The following is a 27,025-nucleotide window of genomic DNA, read 5'->3' as shown; positions in this document are numbered from 1 at the left end:
TATCTACTCTCCCAGACCACTGCTCTCAGAGATACTAATTTCTGTGGTGCACAAAATGCACCATCTCAGGAGCCAGAGCAGTGGTCTAACTCAGGCACTGATATTCACCAGCACTCCAGTGGTCAGCCAGAACTATTTCAATGTTTTAGTTCTTTCCTAGCAACCCAATTGACTCTGTTTCTCCTCAATCCCTTCCAAAGCTCCCAGATCCAGCATCTTGCAGGGAGCCAGAAGACAGCACAGGAAGCGCATTCATGGGAGGCACAGTTCTGGTGGTGCTGCAGAGCTGCAAAGAGAGCAGGGCAGGAGCACATGGCCAATTTCCCAGAGCTGTCCAGCTCATCAGCCCATGAGAAGTCAGGTTTCTGGATCATCACACACTGATGGTTTTAATTAAGGTTTTAATTAAGGTCTAATCTGGCCATGCTGCAGTTGATTCATAGAATCACAGAATATGCTGAGCTGGAAGGGACACATCAGGATCCTCAAACCCAGCTCCTGGCCCTGTAGAGACCACCAAGAACCCCACCCTGGGCACCCCTGGCAGCGCTGTCCCAACGCTCCTGGAGCTCTGGCAGGTTTGGGGATGTGCCCATCCCCTGGGGAGCCTGGGCAGTGCCAGCACCTCTGGGGGAAAGCCAGCAGTGACATCCAAGGGAAAGATACCAAAGCAATCTCTCTCCCAGCAATTTCTGCACAGGTATATTATTTGAAAATAAGCCACAATGTGTAAAACAACCTCCTCTGTGGAGGTGGCACTCTGAAAAACATCCAGGAAAGAATGATTACTGAGTGCATGTAACTAAGCAGGGCTGATAATACAAGTTTCTTCCATAAAACCTATTTCACAAACTGCAATTTGAAACATTCTTTACTTTAGGCAGCAATTACAATATTGCATTTTAAAAAAATGACACTGCCAGGAAAAAGAATTCAAGAGAGCCATAACCAGGAGAAAAGGCCAGGTATTTATGTGAGATTTCCAGCTGGTGAGGCACAAAGTCCTCAATGGAAGTGGCATCATAATCACCAGTAGCCAAGACACTGGAGGAGAGAGAAGCATCCCAAGGAGAAGAAAATAAGTGAAATAAAATTATTCTAAGGACAGCTGGGTCAAATATTCAGAGTCCAGAAAAGGGCGATGCAAGTGTGAAGAAGATAGGGACAAAATAAGAGAAGCAACACAAGAAATGGGAGGTTCAGCCACCTCTAGGTGACAGGAAACACCCAGCAAGGGGCCAAGTCTGGCATTGATGAGGTTTGGTTTCAAAATTGTAATACCTAAGAACACAGCTTCTTCAGAGAGAAATCTGCTCTTGGAACAAAAAACAATCAGAAAATTACTTCGGAACATTATTTAACCCAGAAAAATTAATGAAAAATACCGAGCTCCCAGTCATTATGTGTTGAAATGATCTGCACAATCAGAGTCATTTCTTTGCAGCACATAATGGCCAGGCAGTGGGCTGAATGTAAAATCTCCTAATAGACCTAGAGGCTTGTATTCAAAAGACAGCTATTCTCAAATCACTTGTAAACACGATTTCCTTTATTTATTTTTTTATGATGCTTTCTATGTGAGTGGCCTACAAATTATTAAAGCAGCTCTGCATGCAGGAATGTTTTCCCTCATGTTTTCAGTTCCTGATAATATCTATATCTGTAAAACAGAGTCTGGAGTGCAAACACAAGGGCAGACAGGTACCTCCAGGAATGATAACACTGAGATAAAGGTGGAAAGGCATCTTTTTACATCCTGATGTGGAAACACCCAGCACCAGCCCAGGGTGTCAGCTGCCCACACCCTCCAGTAGTGTATTAGCACTAAAAATCTGTGCCTGGTGCTGGTGCCTCCATGTACCATGAGCCAACAGAGAGGAACAGCTCATCACATCTAAGAGGCAGGTTCCTCTTTGGCTATTTTTCTGTTGCAATTCATTAAAAAATGAATATCAAAAAGAGGATCACCACACACAACATCACTACACCAGTTTTCCACCTCCACTTATTGAAAACTGCAAACAGCACAGGCTTAAGACTATAATGAGACACACTCATTTCTTTAGCAAAGCTCAAAAGGAATTGACAGAATGATGAGAGCCAAAAGCTTTCAACCATATTCTGTGCAGAGAGAGCAGCAAAACAAAGCAGTCCTGGAGAGAAGGACAGACCAGAATTTGTATGAGGGATTTTCAGGCTTACAGGTGGAATCTGTAGGAAGATGAGGGTAAACACACAGTGAGGCATCAAGATCAGCACTGCTAAGCTGAATGAGAATTAAAAAACAGCTCTAAGTGAATAATTGATTCTGGAGATTCCAGGCAAATCCGGCACAAAGGCTATTCTTTTTTCCTCGTGTTTTTACTTCCTCTCTTTTCAGAACAGAAGCCCTTAATTTGTGCTAAAATCAGATATATAGTCCCCAAGAATAAGAAAGGTTATAAAATTTCCCTGAAAGAAGAGCTCAGCTAGAGACAGCTCTGTGATGCCAACAAGTGATGTGATGGCTCAGGGGGTAAGAGCATATTTCTAACTCTTCACTTTTGCAGAACTGTATTTAAAAACTAGCTCAAATGTATAGAAATGGAAAACAAGTACAATTACCAATATGACAAGTTCAAATTTTCCGATGTGACTTGATTTTTGTCAAGTCTTAGACACAGGGAGATCAGCCTTTTGATTGATAACAGGCAAAAACTTCTCAGTGCCTGACATGGATCTATAACAGATTCACCACAATTACTGACGTTTCCCCCAGTCAGCCCCTTATAAGTACCCTGCTCTCATCATGATTATCATGAAAAATCCACACCCACAGCAGCTGCAGAAGCTGCAAAACCAGTGAGCAAAGCCCAGGGGTGGGCAGAAAGTGAACACTGAAATAAAGTCACCTTTTGAGCCCCACTGGACGAAGGTGCCTCAGGTACCAGAGTGACCTACAAAAACCTGCCCTGAGAGGCTTCACCCCGAGCTGGGGGAGCAGCAGGGAGAGGAGGAACCTCTCTTCCAGCAAAAGGGAGTCAGCAGGGCAGCGTCAGGAGTCTTGTGTACACACTCTCTACGTGTGCTGCATGAACACCAGGACACTGCCTGTGCTCTGCCAAGTTGAAGCAGCACTTTGAGGCAAGACTGGAATGAAGATTTCCCTTTTCCTCTACAATAACACTACAAAACAGTCTCACACCTACCTTGTAATTTATATCCTAATGCAACCATACAGTTTTTAACGCCCAGCTCCTGGAAGAAGCTCAGAAGCTTGTTAATATCAAACCTGTTTCTGAATACGGGCTTATCAAAAACTCTATTTAAGGAAACAGGCATCATGTATTTGTAACAGTTCTGGGCCTGCCATGCCTTTGGAAGTGTTGTTAAAGGACACTGATGTCAGGAAAATTAATCCACAAGCATCAGAGGTTATGTCCAAAAAGGAGACAGAGGAGTCCTTTTACTTTATTTGAATAAAGGGAGAGGCCTTGGGGCATTCCCCTGGGGGTCTCTCTCTTTCCCAGTGGCTGAGGTACTTGAGAGGTACAGACTTCCCAGAACAAAGATTTCCTTCTAATGTATAACCCCCCTTTTTAGTTGTTAATTCTTATGGAATTTGGGGTTTTCCCCCATTGTTTCTTTCATCTTTCAATATCCAATTTCATTTATCAGCAAACCTACAGTTTGTAAAGGCAAATATCTTTTTTTTTCCATTCATCAATCAGTGGATTTCCTTCCTATTGTTTCATGCTGGTTTTATCCACCAGCAGACCCACAGCTTGTTTGTAGGGACAAGTCTGTCATTCCTCTCACTGACAATAACAATCTATCTATGAAAATAATTTTAAGTGATCTGCAATACCTGCCCAATGACTGACACACCTTAGAAAGGACCTGTGGGTATCAGGAAATGGAGACAAAATCCTGGTCACCCAGATGAGTTGGTGTGAGGGTGTGAAGGTCAGGAACACAAAACCCCAGTGTCCTCTGAAGCATGAGAGTCCCCTCCTGCCTTCCCCCTCCTCAGCCCCTGGGCAGGAGAGGCCCCAGGGGACATCCAAAGAGCAATTCCTGCAATTTCCAGCAGAAGAGATGAAAAACAAGCCCCTAGATTTCATAAGTGAGGAATCCTCCAACGTTCCCTGCATTAAAACTAGGTAAAACAAAGCCAAAGGAAACCTTTTCTTAATTTGACCTTCCCTCATGGCTTTCATGTCCAACTTCTGAATTTTCTTTATCTGGCTACCAATTTATCTGCAAACACAGGTGAATATCCACTGGCTCAGGGCCAGCCACAACACACAGCCAAGAGCATCCTTCTCACCAGGTGGGACTTGAAAAGGGACAAGAACATCCACACTGCTCCAGGTAAATCCTTGCCTGCTCTGGTTCCTGGAGGCCTTGGCTCACACAACTTTTTTTTTTTTATTTTAGTTTCTCCAAAGACCTTTCTATGCTGAAGTTACTTGTGTCCTGGCAGTGGGTGCTTTGAATTAAAAAGGTGATATTTTCACAGTCTCCTCTTGCTAAACAATCCCAAATTTTAACATTGTGCTTCTTCTCCCCTTTCTTCCAGGTGCCTATTTTAATTGGAGAGCCCAAGATTAGGGTCTGGCAAGGAAACTGAGCTCTAGGGTAGACAATAACCTCTGGAAACTGGGCTGAAGACACCAAATTCAGTTCACTCCTGGCCTCATCCCCTTCTGCACCAGGTTCTGCACTAATTCAAATCCGTGCCCTGGGAAAAGGAAGCCTCTAAAGGGACTGTGATGCACGGAACTTCTGCTAAAAAAAAAAACTTTTAGAAGGCAGAAATTTATTCAGGGGACCAACCACTTTCATGCATTCAACTTAAAAAATGTGATAAACTCCTCTGAAATAAATAGCACCAAACAGAATAAACCTGTCAAAGGAATAATGTTCCAGTGTATCAGAAGACAAAATGCAGCAACAAACAGATTTGAAGTGGGATTAGATCTGTTTAAAAAATACATTATCTGTCTACAAAACTAGAATGTGTTTCAGGAAACAAAAGAAGCCTCTTCAATGGATTTGAGGGAGCAGGAGTTATTAAATCAACTGTTTTCACGTGCAGCAAAATTGTGTGGGAACAGCAGGAACTTTTTCCTTCCTCATTTTCCACTGATTTTTTGCAGTCTCCCCCTCCAGCCCAAGATTTCCCTGGTTACATTTCAGACACAGGTTCTTTACTGAGATTTCAACATTTTCTCAGGAAGTTTCCTTCTTCCCATGCTGATGTACAACCAAAAATCAGGACCTTTATTTCCAACGCATTTGAACTTCCCAGTAATCCCAGCACCTTTTTAGCCCTGTACCATCACAGGTGATGTGCAATTGAAATAATTGTTGGGTGAAGAGGTCATAGCTAGGCAGGAATGTAGCACTGGGAGGGGAGTATTCCTAGAGAAATGTAATCTATCTAAAAACTGAAAAAGCCCTTCTTTCCCATCAGTCTCATGTAATGCTGCCACATCCCAGCCACTCATTCTGTGCACATCAGGCTGAAGCAGAAGAACCTAATTCCACAAGCTGATGGGATCTCCCCTCCATATCTAAATTTTCTGGAGTTAATGATGATCCTGGTCCCAGTGTTATGTACTACAAAACCCTTGAGAGGTTCTGAACCTCCCCACTGTGAGTGACTTGGTGCTGCTGAGGCTCAATTCTGCAGCATCTCAGGCTCCAGCAGAAGTTTCTATAGAAACTACAGTTTCTATAGTTCCTCTGCTCCTCTACAGAGGGCTTACAGAATCACATTTTCCTTTTCTTGCCACCGTTTCTCCAACAGCAGGCCTCAGCTGGCTACGAATAAACACAATAATCAGCCCCAGAAAAGGGCACAGCTCCTTTAATTGGGAATGAAGCTCAGCTATATGAATGCTCAGGGATCCCTCAGCCTGTGCAGAGGGGATCCATGGGGCTCTTCCATCCCCCTCAGGTGCTGCTGTGAAGATTGAGGTGTTGAGCTCTCAGCTGACCCTCAGCACGAGCAGATCTCCACCTCAGCACTGAAGGAGCGCCGTGAAAGCACTGCCCTCCTGTTGGAGCGATTGTAAAAGTAATTTCTCATGCAAAACAAGTATTAAACAAGAAGTCACGAAGCTGCTCAGACCTCTGGAAGTTTGACCAGTTTTCCTTTTTCTGAACTGATAATCACCTGTGCTCAAGAGGCTGGGCGGGTTTCGCGTGGTCGCCTGTTGTCTACCTATCACTGCTAAGAACAAGCAAAATGGTTCCCAGGCAGCATGCACGAGACAAAAAAAACAAAAAAAAAAAGGAAAAAAAAAATGTACCTCATAATGGTTATTATACTTCCATTCTTTCATTTGCAAGAAGTCACATTTTAAGGAAAGAAGAAATGAGTATTGGGAGATAAGGAACCTTTAATGAGCCCTCTGCCTTGGTTTCAATTACACTGTGAAATTAATTTAATGCACTTTAGGAATACAAGAGGTAATCGCTCTCTCTTGGTAAGAGGTTGCAATTTTCTCTAATAAAGTGTCTATATAAATATGTTGCTTTAAGACAGGAAGAACAAGTCAGTTAATTCAAAAAGAATGGGACATATTAAAACAAATGCTGTCAAGGAAACCAAATGGCAAAACCTATAAATAACCCATCTGAATGAATATTGTATGGCAGAGAGCTGGTAAATTGGGGTTTAATTATAAACATTTTTAAATACTGTTTTATGTTAATGAGGTGCATCCAACTGCCTAATGCTGTGAAAGATAACATTAGTCCAGTAATTTAAGAAAAAAAAAAAAAACAAACCAAGAGAATAGCCCATGTGAGGAGGGAAGTGGCAAGAGATCTGAGACCAACAAATCTGAAAATAAATAACATACATAGATACAAAAGGTTCATAATGTTTAACATGCTGGCAAAGTGTGGGATGGCTACACAGAGTGGACGAACACGAGGAGCTTTGATGGATCATCCAAGGTGACCCCAGCAAGGGCTGGTGGTGAGTCCCTGCCACTGGCCCTCCCCAAAGGCAGCAGGCAGCCCTCAGCACTGGGCGGAGGGAAATGAGCTCAGGGGCTGTGCTGGCCCAGCTGGGAACCTACTGGCTCTGCTTTGGAGGACCTGCTGCTCTGAAATGCTGATGCCACCCCCTCCTCCCAATATTTAATAACCTAATCAATACAAAAAGATCTGAGAGCTTTTTCTTGCCACCACAAGAATCAAGTTCATCTAAGCAGGAGCAGCACACAGAACCACAAAGAGAGAGCACCACCAGAGCTGGGAAGCAGCTCCTGCACAGAGCTGGGCTGAACTGAAAAGGGCTCATCTGAGCAGCCTATTTCTGGCTAAAGAGGAGGGGAAAAAGCTGGGAAAGCTCCAATTTATTTTTTTTTTTTTAAGTGGATGAAACCACTTTTAAAGAATGCTCTGCTTTGCTTTTCTTGGTGTTGGGGCAACGGGACTCAGAGAGCAAACTCCCTGGCAGCCAGCTGGAGGAGAGGCGGTGGAACAGCCCCGTTTGTCTCTCGAGTAATTAAAGAGCCTCAGCTTCTGAGCAGGTGCCTTGCAGCAACACCCAGGATGTGTTACAGTCCCCCAGTAACACATGCCTAACACATTTCACTGCCTAATTACTCCCACACTCACGTTTAGTGCCCTTGTTAACCCAGTACTTCAAGAGAATTCTTGCCTTGCTTAAACACGCCTCGATCCTAATCTTCCTGTCACTGGTGTAAATCAGAACTCATTTCACTGGTGCTAAAGGAGCTGCTGCACTGACAAATGTCTAGGAATGGGAAAATTAGGCTTCTATTCCAAAATGAACATTTAGTCTGGCACCAGTAGTGTGTATTTATTTTCTTACATCAAAATTTTTTTTCCTCTGGTACCAACTCAAGCAGAGCTTTTAATGCTGACATTGTTTCTGACTCCACATCACAGTGGCATCCTCACTGCCAACTCTGATGATTCTGTTCAAGGCAGACTTCGGGTTTGCTCATTCTATCCTCAGAAAAACACCAATGCAAATAAAGGGGAATACAGAGCAATGCCATTAAGGATTATCAATATAATGAGCAGACAGAAGACAGCACAGACACAGGAGGTTATCTAGAACATTCCAGCTACCAGCCTTTGATCAGGACATGGTGTAATAACAGTTTTGTGAGTGTCTCTGTGCATTCCCCACTGCAGAGAGAGGGCAGGTACAGCACCCCTCTCCAGGGGCTGGTCCCGTTATTCCTATGGAATTAATGTATGGCAGGAATGCAGCCTCAGGACATATGGAAACCTGAAACTGTGGGAAAGCCCACAGGACCACTTTGTTCAGCTGTAGGTGTGGCAGGTCCTGTGATGTTCCCAACACCTCAGCTCGTGGTGTTCCTTTGCCTGTGAGCTGCACCAGCCCTGCTCCTCTGGAGAGCCAGAGCTGCCTAAAGGAGCCACAGCTGGGGTATTCCAGCTCCCTGCCCAGGGCCAGGCACTGGGAATTACAGCTCTGCACTTCAGAGCCAGGGCAAGAGGAAAAGAATTTCCACAGAGGCTTCTGCACTCCACACAGAGGAATAAGATATCTACCTATAAATCAAAAGTGATATGAACCAAAAGTGAAATAAATCAAAAGTGATATGAATTGAGACAGAGAGAATAAACACTAGAACTACCATCATTTCTTGTCCCTTTCCATTCAAGTCAATAAAGGAAAAAACCCTAAAGAATAAGATCACCAAAAAGCAGTGGTTCTAGACAACCTCAGGCTCTACCCATTTCTTTTGTATCTCTTATTAAATTAATCCCAGCAAGAGATTCTTTTTTAAAAAGAGATGACATTCAGAACCAACAGAAGGAGGGTGCTCAATGACTGGGTGGCTCAGTGACTCTTCCTGGTGACCTAACAGGGTTAATGGAAATTATCTCAGTTTGCAGAAGTCAACTGAAGGTCAAACACTTATGGGCCACTTTGCTGAGATACACAAATCAGAAAGTGCAAACAAAAGGTTGTGTCACAATGGGATTTTTCAAGCTGTGTTATTTTATTTTGAACACTCATAGAGCAAATATTTTTCCTGCTAGTATGACAACATTCTCCCATCAGTTCCAGAAAAATGAACAACTGAAATGGAAGGAACTACAGGTTTCAAAAATTAATTAATTTAGTATCTGTGAGCTCATGAAGAAACTATGCTATTGGAAAAGCCTGTGGAGATTCATTTCACCCAGTCCTGCTCCTCCTCTTTCTACCACCAGAAAGCCAAAATCAGATATTTCAAATGGTCACATTACTACCAGCTGAGAGAACTGAGAGGAAGGAGACACATAGACTGAGACACATAGAATGTAACCCAGAGAATGAATTAATTAAAGATTTTACAAGGAACTTTTAAACAGGAAAGGAACAAGAGGGTTTGGGGAGCACCAGAGCCACAGATGAGAAGGAGAAATGGGAGAAATGGCTCCTCCTCCTCAGCTTTCAGTGGTGACACAACTGCTTACAGCCCCGTCAGTCTGCATCGGTGAGTCTGAGCAGGGAAAGCACCTGCACAGGTGGGAGCTGCACTCACTGCCACCCCAGTGCCTGCCTGGCTCTGACAGCCTGGGGATGGAAAATGCTCTCCAGTGGCTAATGGGGTTTCTTTGAACCCTCCCAATTCCTCTGCAAGTGCAGATGCAGAAGGGATCAGGAGAAAAAAGTCTTGAAGTCATTAACTTCTGCCACAAGTCAAAATAGATGGAAAAGAATGGAAAAAATGGGATGGTGCCTCAAGGGATTTCTGGGTTCCTGCCAATTTGGGTGAACTCTCAAAGCCTCCACAGGCAGCCGTGCAGGTATTTCACATTCCAGCAAAGCAGCAAGAGCACAAGCTGGCAAAGCTAAGTTTGGGAATGGAGAGTCATCTGTAGCACAGCCCATGGCAACACCCCAGCATTTCCCTGCAGCTCCTTGGCTGACTACATGTGTTGGGAAAATCCTTTTACAGCTACACTGTGTTACAAATAAATTGGTGTCTGACATATTTTCTGGAAAAAATAGCCCATGGGGTGATTTAGAAATCTTTAGAAGAGTTGTTAAAAGCAGGTGTAAACTCTAAGAAGGAGCTCAGACATTGTCACCATTGGTCCCTTAAGAGCTACACCTTGATCCAACCTGGGGCTGTTTGTCTTGGGTTTGCTCTGTGTGACCTGTCAGCTCGGTCTCCTCTGAGCTCACCACAATGAAAATCAGGAATGCTCTCTCCTAGTTTGTTCAATTATACCATGAAAATGGCATGATGTAAGAATTGTGCCCCGCTGTGTACAAGGTTAGGCTTACATGAGATCTCCTCTTATCTACTTTGTACAGTTGTGGAGAGAACAAATTGAATGGGAAGTTAATGTCACTTTTTCAGTGATGTTCTGCCAACAGCAAGAACAGTCCTCAGGACAGAAAAGCTGTCAACAGAACAAGGGGAAGGAGGAACCACAAAGAATTATACCCTGCATTAAAAAAATAACAGAGGCCACAAATACAGTGGAGTGGTCCTAGAAATTGTTGTTCTGCCTTGGCAATCTCCCTTTTAAAAAAAATAAAATAAAAGAGGAAATAAAGAGGCCGGTTCTTTGGCTAGGAACTGTAATCAAGTTGTGCCACCACTGCAGTTTTTATGTTTCTGGTATTGTGTTTTGCAGGAAAGAGACCCACATACCTTTTGTTGCCAGCCGGACACAGTTGATTTTTGTTTCCTGAAAAATAAAAAAAACACAAGAAAAATATATAGGAAAACATCACAGTGTGTAATTTGCCCATCTACAGTAAACACACATTCCTTTAAAAAGCTACTAAAAATACATATATCTTTTCTTGTACTTCATCTTTGAAAATACCACCAACAGTTTTTGTTGCATAAAGCACTCCACACTACTGGACTTGCTTGCAGTTGGTTCTCTTAAGTATTGAAAAGTTGGGAGTGACAGCACATTTCTCCACGCTCCATGTGTGAGTGATGGGTCCCACGTAAGTGCCTGATTAGCTAATAGAATTTCCCAGTTAAATGACCTGCTCTGTAATAGACTGACAAGCCTTGGGTCAAAAGTACACGCCACTGTACATCTCATTTTCATGCACCATTACTGCGAATTTTGCAAATTGGGTATTTATTTAAACACATGGCAAACAGACACCGAAGAAGTAATTTGAATATTTCAGCTCTCTGATGGATGTGGAGCAGACCAACATTCTGTGCTGCTGCCTCTGCCAAACGAGCTGTTCTAACAACCCTCAGCACTGCAGCTCCTCATTGCAGAGCTGGGACAAAACCCAACGCTTTGTGTTCAATCCACCCTGGAGCCTGCAGAGCTGCAGGAATGGGATTTGGATCCGAATGTTATGTTTGGCTTCACAAACAGCTCAAACTCGGCAGCTTTCTCAGGCCACCTCCGCTGCAAACACAACCTCTGTGGAGTCCCCAGCTCCTCTCTGCACAGCCCTCCCTGGCAGGGGTTGCTGCTGTCCAGCCTGTGATTGCCATCCAAAAGGGAACGTGCTGCTTGGGTAAAGAGCTGCCTCTGTCAGGCACTAATCTGCTGCAAGGCTTGCAGAGCACTTTATGCCTCTACACGTCTCAGGTGTAATGAATCCAGCATAAATTACTGTGCTAACAATGCTCCATTAATATGGATGCTGTCTGTGCTCTGGAAACAGCAGCCCAGCAAAGCACTGCTGAGCGTGTCCTTCCGTCCTCAATCGACTGGACAAACCTTGTGCAAATCTGAATTTGCTCTTGGAGAAAATTGCTCCATCTGTGACAAATCCTCCTTGGCTGGAGCAGACACACACAGCCCCACTGTGCCTTTCTCCTCACGCTTTTGTAGCACATAGGAGGGGGATGATTGCAGGATCCGTGCTGGGAAGCACTGGGAATCACAGGAGCAATTCCCTCTGATCCCTTTCTGCCCACACAATCTGGATACAAGCCACACTGTGTGCAACCTCAGAGCAGTGAGAGACCCAGCAGGACAAACCATCCCTTTGACCTTGCCTTCAAACTCTCTTAAGGAACTCCTGGCTCCTTGAGGACAAGCCAAGTCTATTTCCCAGTCCAGAGTGGGACTGAAACTCTGTTCATCCCACCTAACCAGAGACATCTCTCTGCTTACACCCCTTTGCCCCTCAAAATTCAGCCCCCCTGCATGACCTGCACCAACATTGGCACTGCAAAGTGACCACAGCTGCACACAGAGCTCCCCACTCCCCTCTGCCTCGTGGGTAACGAGTTTGAACCACCAGTTATTCTGGAAATCCAAAGTCTTTGTTGCTGCTTGGGATATATGGAGCAGGAAAAACACAGTTTTGTTTTCAGAGCTGTCTCTCTGCACATAGTGCTGGGCACCAGAAGACAGAGAGGTCCTGTTGTAGTTTGTGATCTACAACAAGGTGAGCTGGAAAACCAGCAATGAAGAGTAAAATAAAAAATTAAGAGACAGGATTTTTGCAGTCTGCAAGTAGGTGGGCACTTGTTCACATTTTGTCTAGGCAAATATTCTTGTGTATTTGTTGCTTTCTGCTGGCTTCAGAATGTAACAGAAAGCTGGAGAAATTAGTCAGTGATGGAAACAGAAGAGTCTAGAATGATCTCATTTGAACATGTGTGTGTTCCTGCATGAGACCCTCCCATGGGGAGATTTGGGAAGACAGAATTTGTTCTGTTTGCATCTGCATCCACTGATGGCTGCACTGAGCACAACCACAGCTCTTAGGAGAACTGGCACTGCCAAAAGCAACAGCTACAGGAACAAGATGTGGACTTCAGAACTTCATTTCAAATTGCATCTTCTGGGGAGGAAAACATAAAAGAACCTGCACAGACACCAGCTCCCAGCTCCCAGCAGTGCTAGTGTAAAGACTTGAATTTAGTCCATATTCTGGATTAAGGCTGATTATTCCATTGCTTTGCACTGCTCATCTCTTTGGTTTCTCATAAAAATGAGATCCCTTTCAATTTATTCAATTTTTTCTTTGGTTGATACTGAGAATTGTAAGTTTGCATGAATCTTTTTAAGAAGAAACAAAATAAATAAATACATTTCCCCCACTCCAAAAAAAAAAAAAAAAAAAAAACCAAAAAAACCCAAAAAAACCACCAAACCCAACAACAACAAAAAACCAAACAAAAAACCCAACCATCCTACCAAAAACCACTAAACCCACTTTACCACTATCATGTTTGTTTTCTGAAAAATATTACTTTTGCTTCAAGGCACTTTCCTGTACACAGTAAAGATCATAGAATGTTAATGGGTTGGAATGCACCTTAAAGTGCCATAGGCAGTGACAATGCTTTTATTTTTTTTTTTCCCTAAGCTACATTTCCCATCTTTCAATTTGCACACACTACGTCTTGTCCTTTCACCAGTACTTCTCTTTAGCCACCAGCAAATCAGGAATAAACAACATTGGTAATTATCAATGATCCATCCAGCTTGCCTAAAGCAATGGCAATAAAAATAATTAAATAAAGAGATAATAATAGAAATTTCAGGAAAAAAAAAAAGCAACAAATATTTCAAAAAAAATGCAGTCTCTGTGTCATTTCTGAATATTCTTTCCAATGCTGTAATACTTATTTCCCATTTTATATATCACAGAACTTTTAAAAGGCATTATATATCTACAACAGTCTTAATGATACCCAGAGAGCCAACATATTCTGCATATCTCTTTCATGTAATGGCTGAACTCACAGGAATAAATTCAATTAAGGTGCCAGTACTGCTTCAGCTCTGCATCACTGCCAGGTTAAGGCAGACATTTTACAGCCAAGCAGTAATGGAACAACGTAGGCACATTTTAAATGAGATCCTGGAACAGGAAAACACTCCATGACTACATCCACTTTCCAACATGCTCCATACCCTGAAAGCTCACTGCAGAATAAGCCCATCAACATATGGATGGAAATTTGCTTTCTGGAACCTATTTCCCAAGGAATAAAAGATTAAGTCCACACACCACGGGCACAGAGGACACTGTTTCAGGGTGCTCCTGAGGGAGGACCTGCACCCACCATCAGGGACCCTCTGGAGAGAGCAGTGCTGGGGAGCTGGGCAAGCCCTCCCTGCCCACACCATCCTGCCCACAGCCTGCAAACTGCACACCGTGAGCCTGCTTTAGCATCCCCCTGGATTTCCAGGGCTTTTTCAAACATTCTTTTAATATAGCTTTATTCTTTCATTTTAGAAGCAAAGGAGCTGCTGCTGTCTACTAATTACCGAGGCTCCTAAATGCACATTTCACTCAAGTGAAATGGATGATAACAAAATGAGTTCTGTCTCTTCAGTGTTTGGATGGGAACAATTTTCTGCAGAAAAGGGCTATGAGGGCAGCAGGACATATGTTTATGTGACAGCTGCATCTTCACAACCTAAAAAGCCACATGATCTTTTTTTTCCCCCTTTTTCTTTGAAACTGACAGCTTGCTGTTTACAGACTACTAACAACAATGAAAGCAGCAAAGCTTTTTCATCCATCTGTTTTCACACCCACCATTTTCCCTTTCCTTTACTCTGATTATGACTTTGCAGCAGTCAAACAGAGCTTGCCTTGCCTGAAGAACCACCTGCCAGCCCCAGCGGGACCTGCTGTCCCCAGAAGTTCCATGGGGGCTGCCCTACAATAGGCAGAGATTTTTAGGCAGCTCAGACTGGGAACAGGCAATTTTATCTTATTATTATTTATTTTATGGACCAAACAAGGAATTACCACTCTCCCCTTGGCCTCAGTTCCAGCTTTAGTTCCCCACGTCCCAGAGCAGAACATGGAACTTGCTGGCAACCTGCTTCACACAGGGTAGAAACCATGGGTTAAGTCTTAAAGAGTAATTTATCTGGTCCTCAACAAATTTTGCCCAAGTTCAGAAGAGCTCTAAATTGTGTGTTTATTTTCTATCCCATTACAGCCAGTGGTTTGTAGTCTTAAAATATGTCTGTGCAGGGTCAATGGACTCCCCTATAATTTTTATTGCCAGCTTCAGGAAATTGCTATTTCCTTCCAAAGACTAAGCCAAACCTATTATTGCTATTCCAATTATCAGCTATTTTTTTAGTATCTGTGTAATTTGGAGAAGGAAGATTTAACAAGGGTAGGGCTTTTATTATTTACAATAGGAAGTTATGTGTGTGATCTGTAGTTGATGATTGGATACCCACTCCTCTCAACCTCTCAAAAATGAGGTAGGCTGGAGGAGGATTTTATTTATTATGCAGAACACACGCAGGTACACATCTTCCGGTCAACCAGCTGTGGAAACAGGGGTGTACAAAGAGTGAAGTGTTCCCACAGCTGCTTTATTTCTGTGCCAGCACCTCCAGGATGAGATTAAGAAAGAGCAAATATAAGTGGATAAACTGTACACCCAAAATCCTCCTGAGCACAGAGCTCCCCAAAGCTGGCGAGTAGCTCACAGAAGCAATGCAGGCAGCCCTGGTGCCATTTCATCTTTCAGAGCACGGCTCGTGCTGAACTCAACCTCCCTGTTTTTTTCATGGCCATCTCCACAGGGATGAATGGCATCTCTCTGCTGGCAGCTCTATCCATACCTTCAAAATGTCCCAGAAGAATAATGCTGTGTGCTATGAGCAGACCTGTCAGCATCAAGAAATCCAGCCTCAACTCCTCTGATAATAATGAGCTGCCCGATTGTGCATGTAGTACAAGTCATTAGAGAGGCAAAAAATCAATAGGAATCTCGGTAGAGTCTTTCATTCCCTCAAAAAAATAATATTCTCATTGATTCCTGCAGTGCTACTTTTCACAATTCTGGGTTGAAGACATCAGTCACTTGTAGGACCACCAGGCTGGCAGAGCAGCTGGCAGCAGCCCCCATCACTCCCAGCTGTGTTACACAGGCTCCTGCTCATCTCCCATTTAAAGGAAAAACGGCCAAGAGTTATTGATTGCAACTATGCTGTTACAAATTTCATTTTAACTCAATGAGGTAAAATGCAGCTCCAGAAAGGATTTTTTTAAGGAGCTCTGATTTCTGAGCTGCTCAAAAATTCAGGCAGGTTTCACACAGCAGCCAAAAATTCTCCCCATCGGGGTGTAGTGCTGGATCAGCAACCAGAGACCTGCAGTGAGCCAGAAAAAGACCTGGGGACAATGAAACCTGCAGCATCTCAGTTTGATTATTGAGCCAGTGTGAGGATAAGGGATAAAACAGGGTTGCCAGCCTGGTCTCACCTTTCAGAGGGAAAAATACTGGGCTGGAGTTTTAAAGGGGCTGAGCCCAGGGAGGGGTTTCAGACAAGCAAATCTTCATGCTCTGTCAGGCAGCCATCTGCAGCAGGTGGCACCAGGAACAAGCAGCAAACATCAGATCCCTACCTGGATGGCTGTGACACTGTCTGGAGATCCTGCCAGAGCACAGCCAAGCCAAATGTCCCCTCTGCTTCTGTGCCACCTCTTCTGCTGACTCCTTCTATCAATTAAACAGTAACTATTGGTGCTTCTCACTCCCACAGCCACAAAGCCTGGAGTTTCTGCGTCCCCTTCCTCTTTCTCCCCTCTCTCACTGCAAACTGCCACATTTCAGCTCAGCATCTGGCTGTCAGCAGTGCCTAGGAGGGAAGTTCACACGATTTGGAAGCATTTTGTGTACCAAAGCTGAGAACCACTCAGTGTCACCACGTTCTGCTCAGACTCCAGTCTGGAGGCAGCACCACAGTGACCAAAGTGCACCCAAGTGCCCAGGAGATGGATCCAGCCAGCCACAGCTTTTCCATTCACACTCTGAGACAGCTACAACAGTGCACAAGACAAGGCAGGAGAGCTCCTGATCTGCTTCTGCAGCAATTTGCCACACTTGTTTTGCATCCAGCTGTTAATTATGTTCCTTTCAGTGTAACAATCAGAGCTAATGGCTGCAGAGCAGACGGGAACACCAAATGAGCACAACCCTCCATGTACAGAGGAGCTCAAACAATGCAGAACTCCTACAACACTCCTAACCTCCTCCTAATCAAGCTTTTTGACCAAATCCAGGCTGTTTCTTCAAGTCAAGCTCTCCCCAGAGCCCTCTGTTTCCAAAGGAAGATGTTCTGGTTCACTGCATGAAGGCTTCTCATTGCAGCTTCCAGGTGTGGAAAGAAATTTCATCATTCCACAACCGTCAGTGATTAATGAAACTATGGAATATCCTAATTAAAAAATGAGTGGCAATGTTCTGTTAAGTTTCTTCATGTGTAAGGGAACATAAGGCTCTACTTTAACTGTGCTAAATTATTGTTGCAGGATTTTTGCAGATGTGCCTTAGCAAAAATGATGGAATGGTTTGGGTTGGAAATGACCTTAAAGACCATCCAGTTCCCTGTCACGGGCAGGGACACCTTCCACTACCCCAGATGGCTCCAAATCCCATCCAACCTGGTCTTGGACACTCCCAGGGATGGAAATGCTATGCTGCAGCCATAATTAGTTGTAGGATTTTTCAAGTCCAGTCAAAGCTGCTCAGATCACAGACAAGTGAAAACTCAGAACTCTTAAATATAAATGTTAGCTGCAAATAATTCTGGGAATGGAACAAAACCCTACCATTTACAGCTGCAAAAGAATGAATTGACACTAATGTTTGAATTGTGGGGCTTAATGGTTGTACCAAGAAACAGAAGGGATCAGAACAGAAGCTACACCTTTGAAGATCCATATTCCACTCTTGGGCATTTCCTCTCTACTTTTACCCACGCCACTACACTTTGAGGATACATAAAGTATATCCTGCAGAAATAAAAATTACTACCACAGGAGGAAATAGCTTTCTCAAATAGGAATTTACTGTGTCTGGCTGGACACTTCTCATCCTGTCATGAACTGTGCATTGTTGCATTAAAATTATTTGATTAACTTATGCTTAAAAATCCCTCCTGTTAGGACAGCCCAAGCAAGTCATCCTTTTTTGAGTCCTTAACACCTGCAATGTAGGGTGAGATGCAGGAAAAGCAGGAACACCACTGCTGCCTGGATTCAGAACACCAAGGGAAGCCTACACTTCCATCCTCACAACCTATTTATGGAATATTATATTGTACTTAAGCAAATAAAGTTTCTTCTTCCCTGGGGAGCCATTTGCTAGCAATTAGCTCTCACACATGGGGGAACTAGCTAGAAACAGAGAGACATATACATATATTCACAATTTCTCTTATAAAGGCAAATCCAAAACTGAATTAATTGAGCAGTGCTGGAAGGAAACTGTATTGGCTAGAAAGGAAACCAAGGTGAAAACCAGCACAGTGTTGAAGAGATTTTGTACTTGTCAGCCACACAGCTGAAGCTCTGCAGGAAAATGGTGATAAATGAAGGGTGTAAAGCACTCAGATGTGTTGTGAACACTTGTTGGCACTGCCAGCCTGTGAAACCATCCCAGTCCTCTGCACTGTGCAGCTGCATTTCAGGTATAAAAGCCACTAAAGCCTGCACTGTTCACCTTTGACTGATTTTTGTAATTTTTCTCTCTCAGGGGTGATATCATAGAGAATTTATCTATGTTGAAATTAAATTTCTGAAAGCACTGGCAAACATGCTAATAACAGCAGACTCTGCTACCCAAATTTGTGATGCCTTGTTAATGCTCTAAGACACTTCAGGAGGCCAGAGTGGCAGATTCCCTTGTGTTATCTATGAATGGAAAAGAGCTGGGGAGCCAAAGGGGAGGAAGCTGATCCACTGAGGCTGTGTCTGGCCTAAAACAGGAGAGGTAAAAGGTCACAAATTATCCTCAGCTGGAAGAGAAGAGGGAAGAGAGACCTCCTGTTTTCCTGTGGTGGATTGGGGTGTGCTGTGGCATTGTGTGTGTCATTTGAGTCTGAGAATGGGGTGGACTACATTTCCTGTGCAGTCTGCATTTTGAACTCAATATCACAGAGTAAATCTGTATAAAAATACAGACTTGCAGAGGGGTGGGACAGAGATGCAGACAATCCCCACTGCAGTACCTGAGTTCCTCAAGCTGGAGCTCCCAACCACAAGTGCTGCACTGGGATATGGCCAAGTGCAAGCTCCAAGGTAATCCAAATTCATAATATCTCCTCCAAAATCACAAGCACTGTGAACTATCAAGATACTGCAGTTGTGGCTCTTAAAAGCACAATAGCCCCTACTCTGACATTCATGCTTATTGAAGGATTAAAAAAAAGTATCTAAATTCTAAGCAGCTCATTTAGTAAATCACATGGCAACATGTGCCTTTACAGAATCAGGGTCCTCAACAGATTTCTCATTGGATCTGAGCATCAGAGAGAGATTTGAGTGAAGGACAAGTAGTGGCATGCTTGATTTTCATCAGATTTCTGTAAGAGGGTAATAAGAAGTTAAACCAGCACCCAATCGAGAAGGAAGGAGAATGATGAGGAGGACAGAGAGAGGCAGTCACACCTACAGATGCAGCTCAATTTGCCCTGCACTTACTCCATTGGCCTTGCTAAGAGCCTGGAAGTATATGCTGTAGCTTTTCAGGGGGGAAAGAGGAGCATTCCAGTAGCCATTGTAGGTCTTGTTGTCGCCCACGGTGAAGGGCTGTGTGACAGGGAGGTTGATGGGCTTCAGCTCAGCTGCAAAGTAGTGTGGGGAGTCCAGGCTGGAGGCGTTCTTGTAGCTCACTGGCACAGAGAAGCACTCGATGATGTCTGCAGCTCTCCGGGCTTTCTGCAGCTTCTCCTCCTTGACAACGAGCTGGTAGACACTGGGAGAGAGAGAGAAAGGTGAGATGAGAGATCCCAGAGCCTTGAATGTCAGCAATAAATAAAAGGACAAGAGTAGAGCAAAGTCAGAAATGCAGCTGAGGCATCCCAACAAGAACAGCTCCTGGCACAGCAGTAGCAGGGGCAGTGGCCACTGAAAGTCACTGTGGGACAAGATGCTGGCCTTGTGCTCTGTTTGTTTAATTGAGGAAATCAGGATAAACCTGGGTGAAGGTCAGAGTAGATGTCAATCATGTCACTCTTTAGGAAAAGGAGTAACTAATAAAATATCTAGTCTAGAATTAATTTTTAATGTCCTGAATGTTGGCAAGCAGATGATTTCTTCTTCAGCCACTAAGGTGAAACATGAATTCTTTGCTTGGGCTAAATGGTGGCTGCAGTGGAGGAGAGCAGGAGCAGGTGGCAATGGTGTCAGGTGTCTTTGGAAATAGTTTCCGGGTGCAAAAAGCTGTTTAGGCCAAAACAAATCTTGAACATCACTTTTTTTGACCCTCCCTCAATCTTGACGTCCACATAAGGACCTGGTTAGGCCCTGGCACAGGTGCCCAGAGCAGCTGTGGCTGCCCTGGATCCCTGGCAGTGTCCAAGACCAGGTTGGACAGGGCTTGGATCAACCTGGGATAGTGAAAGGTGTCCCTGCCCATGGCAGGGGGTTGAAACTAGATGGGCTTTAAGTTTCCTTCCAACCCAAACCATTCTGGTATTTTATGACCTCTTTTTGGGATATCCTACAATGTAGAATTCTCTAATTCCCAATGGCAAGTCTCCTTCTATCTCCCATCCCTCGAGGACTGTTTATGTACTGAGCGGGTGGCTTTATAGCTCCCTCAATCCACTTTTGTCTCAAGAAACAAGCAACAACTCCTCATATTCTCTCTGACTCTATGAAATAATAATCCTTTTTGATTCCTGCTAAGCTTTTGGCCATTATGATATATAATAGCAATCTTGTTATTTCTAGCTTACTATTTCGGGCTCAGAGCCTGTAAGGCATTCAAATGCACTCTGTTTTTTTGGGTTTTTTTTTCCCTTTCCTCCTCAGGCAGCTAACAAAGCCCTGGAGTTCCATGCTGCCATAGCCCAGGGAGGTTTCACTGTTTGTTTAACAGCACTCACAGGCTTGACAAAGAGAGATAGGGCTGCAGTCATTTTGCTTGGTGTCAGGCTATTCAGAGGTGGTGCCCTCAGCTGTCTGTGCCAGGCTGGGCCTTTGTTCTGGCAGACAGGGGAGATGGATTAGGAGATGGGGAGCAGCCCGCAGTGTATCTCTGTCCTGGTGTTCACAGGCTCATTGCTGCACGAAGATCGGGCTGGGGAATCTCCAGCACAGCAATAGCTCCGTGAGAAGCGGAGTTCTGGCTCCTCCAGCACGCAGCAGAGAAGCAGCCCCAGCTCCTGCCTTTGAATCCCCAGGTGCTGGGGCTCATGCTCTGCTGACAGCAGGGCAGGCAGGGAAGAACTTGAAACCATTGGGCTCCCACTGCTAGACACAGTCCCAGCTAATCTGTACAAGCACGAGCAATTTATGAGTTACTCAGTAGTAAAGCTGTCCTTACACTGGCGTTTGCTAAAGTAGCAGGAGCACCAGCTGCATGGACTGCAGCCTTTAATGATGTCCCATCAACATTTTGGAAAGCAGTCCCCCTCCTACAGTTCATCAGAGCCTTTAATAAATTATTTTAGCCTTCTCTGATATTTATTTTACAATTTTAAAAAGACAAAAACAGGTTTCCAAGCAACACTTTATCATTGAGGATGCAGTGGGAGCTGCAAACCTGTTCAATACAAACTCTCTCCTCAGCTCAGCAATAGCAAATTGTATTGGGCTGGTTTGGCCACTGTTTACTGAGAGTTTCCATTCTTACTCTGACCCTTCTCTCTGGCCATAATAATCCACACTACTGGGAAAGTTTGTCATTTTATTTGTCAGCCATGTGCGAAATTGTAGCTGACACTTTTATGGATATTTGCCAGATGCCTTCTAACCTAAAAACATTTGGTTTCTGTTTCATCCAATCCTAAACACTTGCATTTTCTGGTCATAGAAAATGTTTCCTTTAGGTATATACACAAATATATATGTATAGACATATATTAATCTGTTTTCAGCCTACACAGAGGCCAAGAACTCCCTCATCCTCTCTCCCCAGACCTAAGGGTGACACTCATTCTCCTGGTTATCTCACTTGCAAGCCAAGAACTCACGCACTGCCTGTCTTTGGAGAAGGGGAAGCTCCCAGGGACATGAACTGCCAGGTAACTGAACTCTTTCCCAAATCATTAGAGCACTACAGACACTTTTTATCATGAGCAAGAGTTCTGATACATACAGTCACAGATACTTTTTAGACTGAACCCAGTCACAGATACCCTTCTGCCTCTATTATTTCACATTTTCTCTTTCCCATTTAGCTATTAATGTACTTCTTCCCTTCACAGGGATAACTCACACTTGTAGTGGCCTGAAATTTTACTTTTAATGTTTATTCTTTTGAAATGAATCAAGGTTCCCTTGGCAGCATGACAGTGTGTTCATGAACATTCAGCTGGGCTGTAGCAATTTTCCCCTTTGTGTTCAAGTTAAAATCCTGTTCATCTCCTGCTCAAACACTGCCTCCTTGTCCATGAACAGGTATCTGAGCTAGCACTGCTGTCACTGCTTCCTCTGGCTAAAAGCCCTCCTCTGGTGACATTTGGGTGGGGGACTGACTGCTTCAATGGCATTTTTCTCCCTGATGCCCCAGCTCACATTGTCTGACACAGCATCCTCATCTTTGCCTTGGGGTCCAGCACCCCCCAGCCTTACTCTTCTCTGAGCCTGGCCACTCTCAAAGGAAGTGGTCAAGCAGCCAGGAGCATGTCTGAGTTCAAAGCTCACTTTGGGCTGAAGATTATCACTCTGAGCTCCGGTTCCCTTATCAAATGGCTACTCTGGGTCTCACTTTCTGTTCCGATCCTGTTTGATCTGCCCAGACCCTCCAGAAGGGCAGGATTCCCAGTTCATCCCAGCAGGGACACAGACTGGCACAGACTCTTTTTTCTTTTTCCCTGATCATTGTGGGGTTTTGTTTTGTTTTGTGTTATTCTCTTCTCCTCCTATTTTGTTTATACCTAGGAACAGAATTTCCCTGCCTGCCTTTAGGGCATTTTCAGAGATCAGCTTCTCTGCATTAACCAGTGAAGCGCTTCACAGCACAGCACTGAGGTGCTCTTGTAACTTGGAGCAAAAACCCACCAATCCTACACCCAAATGGAACTGCTGTGGGAATTCTGAGCAGCAAATGTCCTGTTACCCACCCTAAAGTTTAGCAAACCATCTGCATTACTACAACATTTCTTAGCAGAGTAAAACTAATCCAGCTTTGCTCAGAAGATGGGAACATGGTGGGATGCACCACAATCCCTAAGTTCGTGGTTGGGCACTAACTCAGGATAAAGTTGGTGAGGAGGATCTGCCCTTTTGGCCTAAAGGAGCCCTTCAACTGCACTCACATCTCTGGGTCAGGGCTGAGCAGGGTCTACCCTTTGCCATTTGCTATCCCTGACAACTCTGTAACACCAGTGTGATTACAGACAAGGGAAAGGAGTGGATTTCCATAAAGTGGTACTGGAAAGGAGGATAAAAAAGGCAAGCAGGCAATGAAAATAAGGAGGAGATATCCAAACTATTTCAATAGCTCTTATTCCATCTACCAGGTAGGCAGTAGCATGGATTTCCTGGGGCTCTCCCCATCTTAGGCTTCAAAGCTGCTGCTTCCAGCCAGGATCAGCTACCATGGCTTTCCTGGCAGGAATCAATGCCTCAGCTGCAAACGCCCAGCTGGATGTGAGAGTCAGTGTCATACAAAGAAATGACATTAAAAGAGACAACAAAAACAGGGCATTCAAACTCCTACACGAGATAACAATTTCAGTGCCAGTAAAATGAAAGATGATACAGCCACACTACCTCCTGCATTCCAGTTTTTAATGTCAGGACACATTTGGAAACACTGCAATCAAACACATGTGGATGTGCTGCAGGGTGGTAGTTAGCAGGGGTTTTGTGCTCCCAGTGCTACCCCAGCCCACTTTGGAGCAGCCAAATAACACTGCTGTCCCTGTAAAAAACACCAGGGACTGCTTTCTAAACATCCACAGGCTCTGCTCTGCAGACAGCTCTCGAGGGATTCTCAAATCTGGGCCACAAAACAAATGCCTGACCTCCTAGAAGGCTGGGGAGCTGACTGCCCTGTGTGCAGCTGCACACTCTGATTAGAAAAGGAGGCCAAAACTGGGCTCCTTTATAAATTTCAAAGGTCTTAGATAGATAAATCCACATCAATTTAATAGAAGCTTTTTAAAGTTTTTGACAGCTCGGCTGTAAATCACTGATAAAAGCACCCACCATAATGGGCCACAGCAGAAGTGTTGTCTGCAGGGGAATGAAAGGTGCCCTTATCACCACCTACAAGGTAATTTTTTAAATGATGAGTTCCCTATTCAGTGTGAAAAAAAATCAACATTCCCAGTCACAGCCCATTGCTGTGATGGAGATCTCTCTGTTTGCCTCAGGATCCTGATCTCCTTTTCCTCATTTTAATTTTGTTTTGTTTTGTTTGGGGTTTTTATGTTTGTTTTTTTGGGTTTTTTTGGGTTTTTTTAGGATGTAGTGAGACAATACTTGTCCACAAGTTAAGTATTAAGATCAGTCTCAAAGTTTGAATATAGGATACACAGGAATAGGGGGAGGAAAAGCTGAGTCAGAGCTCTCCATACAACATCCAACATCTGGCCCATGCACTTTGGTATCCTGGCACATCAACAAGGTGAAACCTTCACTACACTCTTGATAGTGAGAGGGTAGGAAAAGGAATATAATTTCTTTGTAACCTTGCAGTGATCCACTCACCTGAATTATTAAAGCTTAAAAGAAAAAATGTTTCAGCAGCTGAGTACTCCCTCTGGACCAATCTTGTTATTAAACTTCCCTTCACATCATATAAAGATTTAATATATTTTCATTTAACACATAAATTTATTATCATCCATATATTATTTCCAATATTATTTTCTCCCAGGGAGCAAAAATAAGTGGCAATTAGTACAGCTTGATGTTGTAGTGGGTTTTTTTTAGCAGACTACTGTGAGCTGGTTTTGTTGTTCATCCTAAAGAGAACAGGAACTTCCCACTTCTAGCTCAGATGAACACATTACTTCCAGAATAACTCTTTGATAGGCTACAGGAAATAAGAGAGTAGTGGTTTCCTTGTTACTGGTTATTTTAATTCAAAGAATGAAGGACAAAAAGGAGAAAATGAAGGAAGGATTTGTGCCTCCCCATGTGGGGATGTAGCAGCTGATGTAGAGCTGGACATTGAGTTTCCACTCCTGCACATAACCCATGGAAGGAACAGATCCATCTATTTCAAAAAAGACCATCAAAACCCATGAAAATAAATCCCAAATACTCTCTGACCTGCCCAGAGGTAAAGAAAATGCATCAGCAGCACATGAACAGGGACAAAGGTACAATAAGTAGAGGGACAAACAACCACTTCAGCTTCTTTTCCCTTGTGTGCCACAGAAGACTCCAGCTACAGATACTGAGCACCAGCTTTTTATCATTTGATCATTGCATTTAACTTGTGATCCTGTTAAATTTGGTTGAGCCCAAGTAAGTATATCTGTATATATCCCTGAAGGTTCATCACATTTATTCTGACAGTATGGAGCCATCTCCCAGGATACTGGAATGGGAGAGGGTTTGATGTGCTGCCTGACACCCACATTTAGAATTCAGATTAGCCATTGGAAGTGCAGATGCTTCTTTTATGGCCAAGCTGCCTTCAGTGATGCACACTGAGACACAAGAGTTGCATCAACATCTTTATTTCCCACTCTTAAAGATAGCGAGATCAAAGCCTGAATTCTGCCACAGAGACAGTAAGAAATAAAATAATGGGAATTTTGAAGGAAGGTACTCCATATATCAGTAATCTGTATTATTTACCCTAAAAAATGGTGACATTAAACTGTAAATAGATCCTTTTCACAATGTGCCTCCAGCCCCACTATGAATCTGCATATGGGAGATTTTGTAAAATAATCAACTCAAATCAAGTTTAAAAAAGCTTTATATAACAGACATTTCCCTAAAGTTTACAAATCTCAAGGGTAAGTGCCATAAAGGCTGATGCTGACACTCACTGCTCTGAGCACCCACTGCAGCACTGCTTTCCTTGGGCTCCAAGGCTGAATTTCCTGACCAGGCTCCTGCAATCAAACATTCAGGCACCTGAGAGTCAACTCCCCAGAGAGCTGAAACATAAACTTTAAGAAATTTAGAGATTTTAGAGGAGCTAAGATTTTAGTTAGAGATAAGCCTTACTAGAGTTAATTAAAATAAATGAGAAGGCGTTGATGAAGTTAAGAATTAGTAGTTAACTAATAATTGATTGCTTCCCAATACAATGTTTATTTAGCTGGGTTTATAATGAAGAATATAGAAACTAACAAATTGCTTTTAGGAGCATAAGACAATTGTGGCCTCCTCTGTTCTGAAACAAATTGAAGACAAGGAATGGGAGTTCTACCAAGAGTTCATTTGTCATATTTGCATTGAAAAGGTAGAAAAGTCAGAATGAGGAAGGCTTCATTTACTTTCTCATTTTGGGACCCCTCCCCATGAAAGGGACACCGACCCATTTCAAGGAACAAACTTCATGCTTAATAGCTTTTGGAGTGATTAGCATCCAAAGCAGGGAATGGGATGTACCAAAATGATTAATATGTATTTGTATTTTGGGTATTTAATACTTGTATGGATAAAAGGGCTCCGTAATCACCTGGAAGCTGAAGTGTGTATTTGGGAGTGATCCCACACACAATAAACACACACTTTCTAACTTTAAACTGTTAGAGAGTTTTTGTCCGTCACAGTTGGATATTGGTACTAGATCAATATCCATATTTCTTTAATAATTCAGAGCTTCCATGTTCATAAAGTTTTCTGGGTGCCAACAGGTGCCAATATATTCCTGAGAACTGAGTTACTGCCTCCGCATATTCTAAAATGTCACCCTCAGTACCTCCAGTAGCATTTTTAATCAGAAGCTCTGAAAGTAATCTACAAACCATAATGAACTTCATTTCACAGCCACCTAGGACGCCCTGACAGGACCCAGTGCTCTGTTCTGCAATTTTCTGTCTATTTAAGAACTGATTCGAAACACATTAAAATCAATTAAAGATTGCTGCTGTTTCCATTGCACTCCGGAACAGCTCCATGCAGAATATAATATGCTGAAGTAAAGGTTTGCTTTCAATAAACAGTTTCATGCAG

At 43.5% G+C, this 27,025-nt stretch overlaps 1 protein-coding gene across 15 annotated transcripts in view; it reads right to left on the bottom strand.

The window, feature by feature from the left end:
- PTPRT (protein tyrosine phosphatase receptor type T) overlaps positions 1 to 27,025 on the bottom strand; it is a 530,400-nt gene that overhangs the window by 80,525 nt on the left and 422,850 nt on the right. For 8 of the 15 annotated variants that reach the window (XM_072917006.1, XM_030288699.4, XM_030288703.4 and 5 more), the window contains exons 12-14: positions 19,409 to 19,682; positions 10,656 to 10,692; positions 6,164 to 6,220 (exon numbers count right to left, since the gene is read on the bottom strand). In XM_072917006.1, the coding sequence (XP_072773107.1) occupies positions 6,164 to 6,220; positions 10,656 to 10,692; positions 19,409 to 19,682 (368 nt within the window). The remainder of the gene's footprint in view (positions 1 to 6,163; positions 6,221 to 10,655; positions 10,693 to 19,408; positions 19,683 to 27,025) is intronic. The other 7 variants (XM_030288709.4, XM_030288705.4, XM_030288708.4 and 4 more) reach the window with 2 other exon arrangements.

This window comes from Taeniopygia guttata, chromosome 20, assembly GCF_048771995.1.
Source record: "Taeniopygia guttata chromosome 20, bTaeGut7.mat, whole genome shotgun sequence".
Classification (NCBI taxonomy): Eukaryota; Metazoa; Chordata; class Aves; order Passeriformes; family Estrildidae; genus Taeniopygia; species Taeniopygia guttata.
This window is presented reverse-complemented; position numbering and strand designations above follow the sequence as displayed.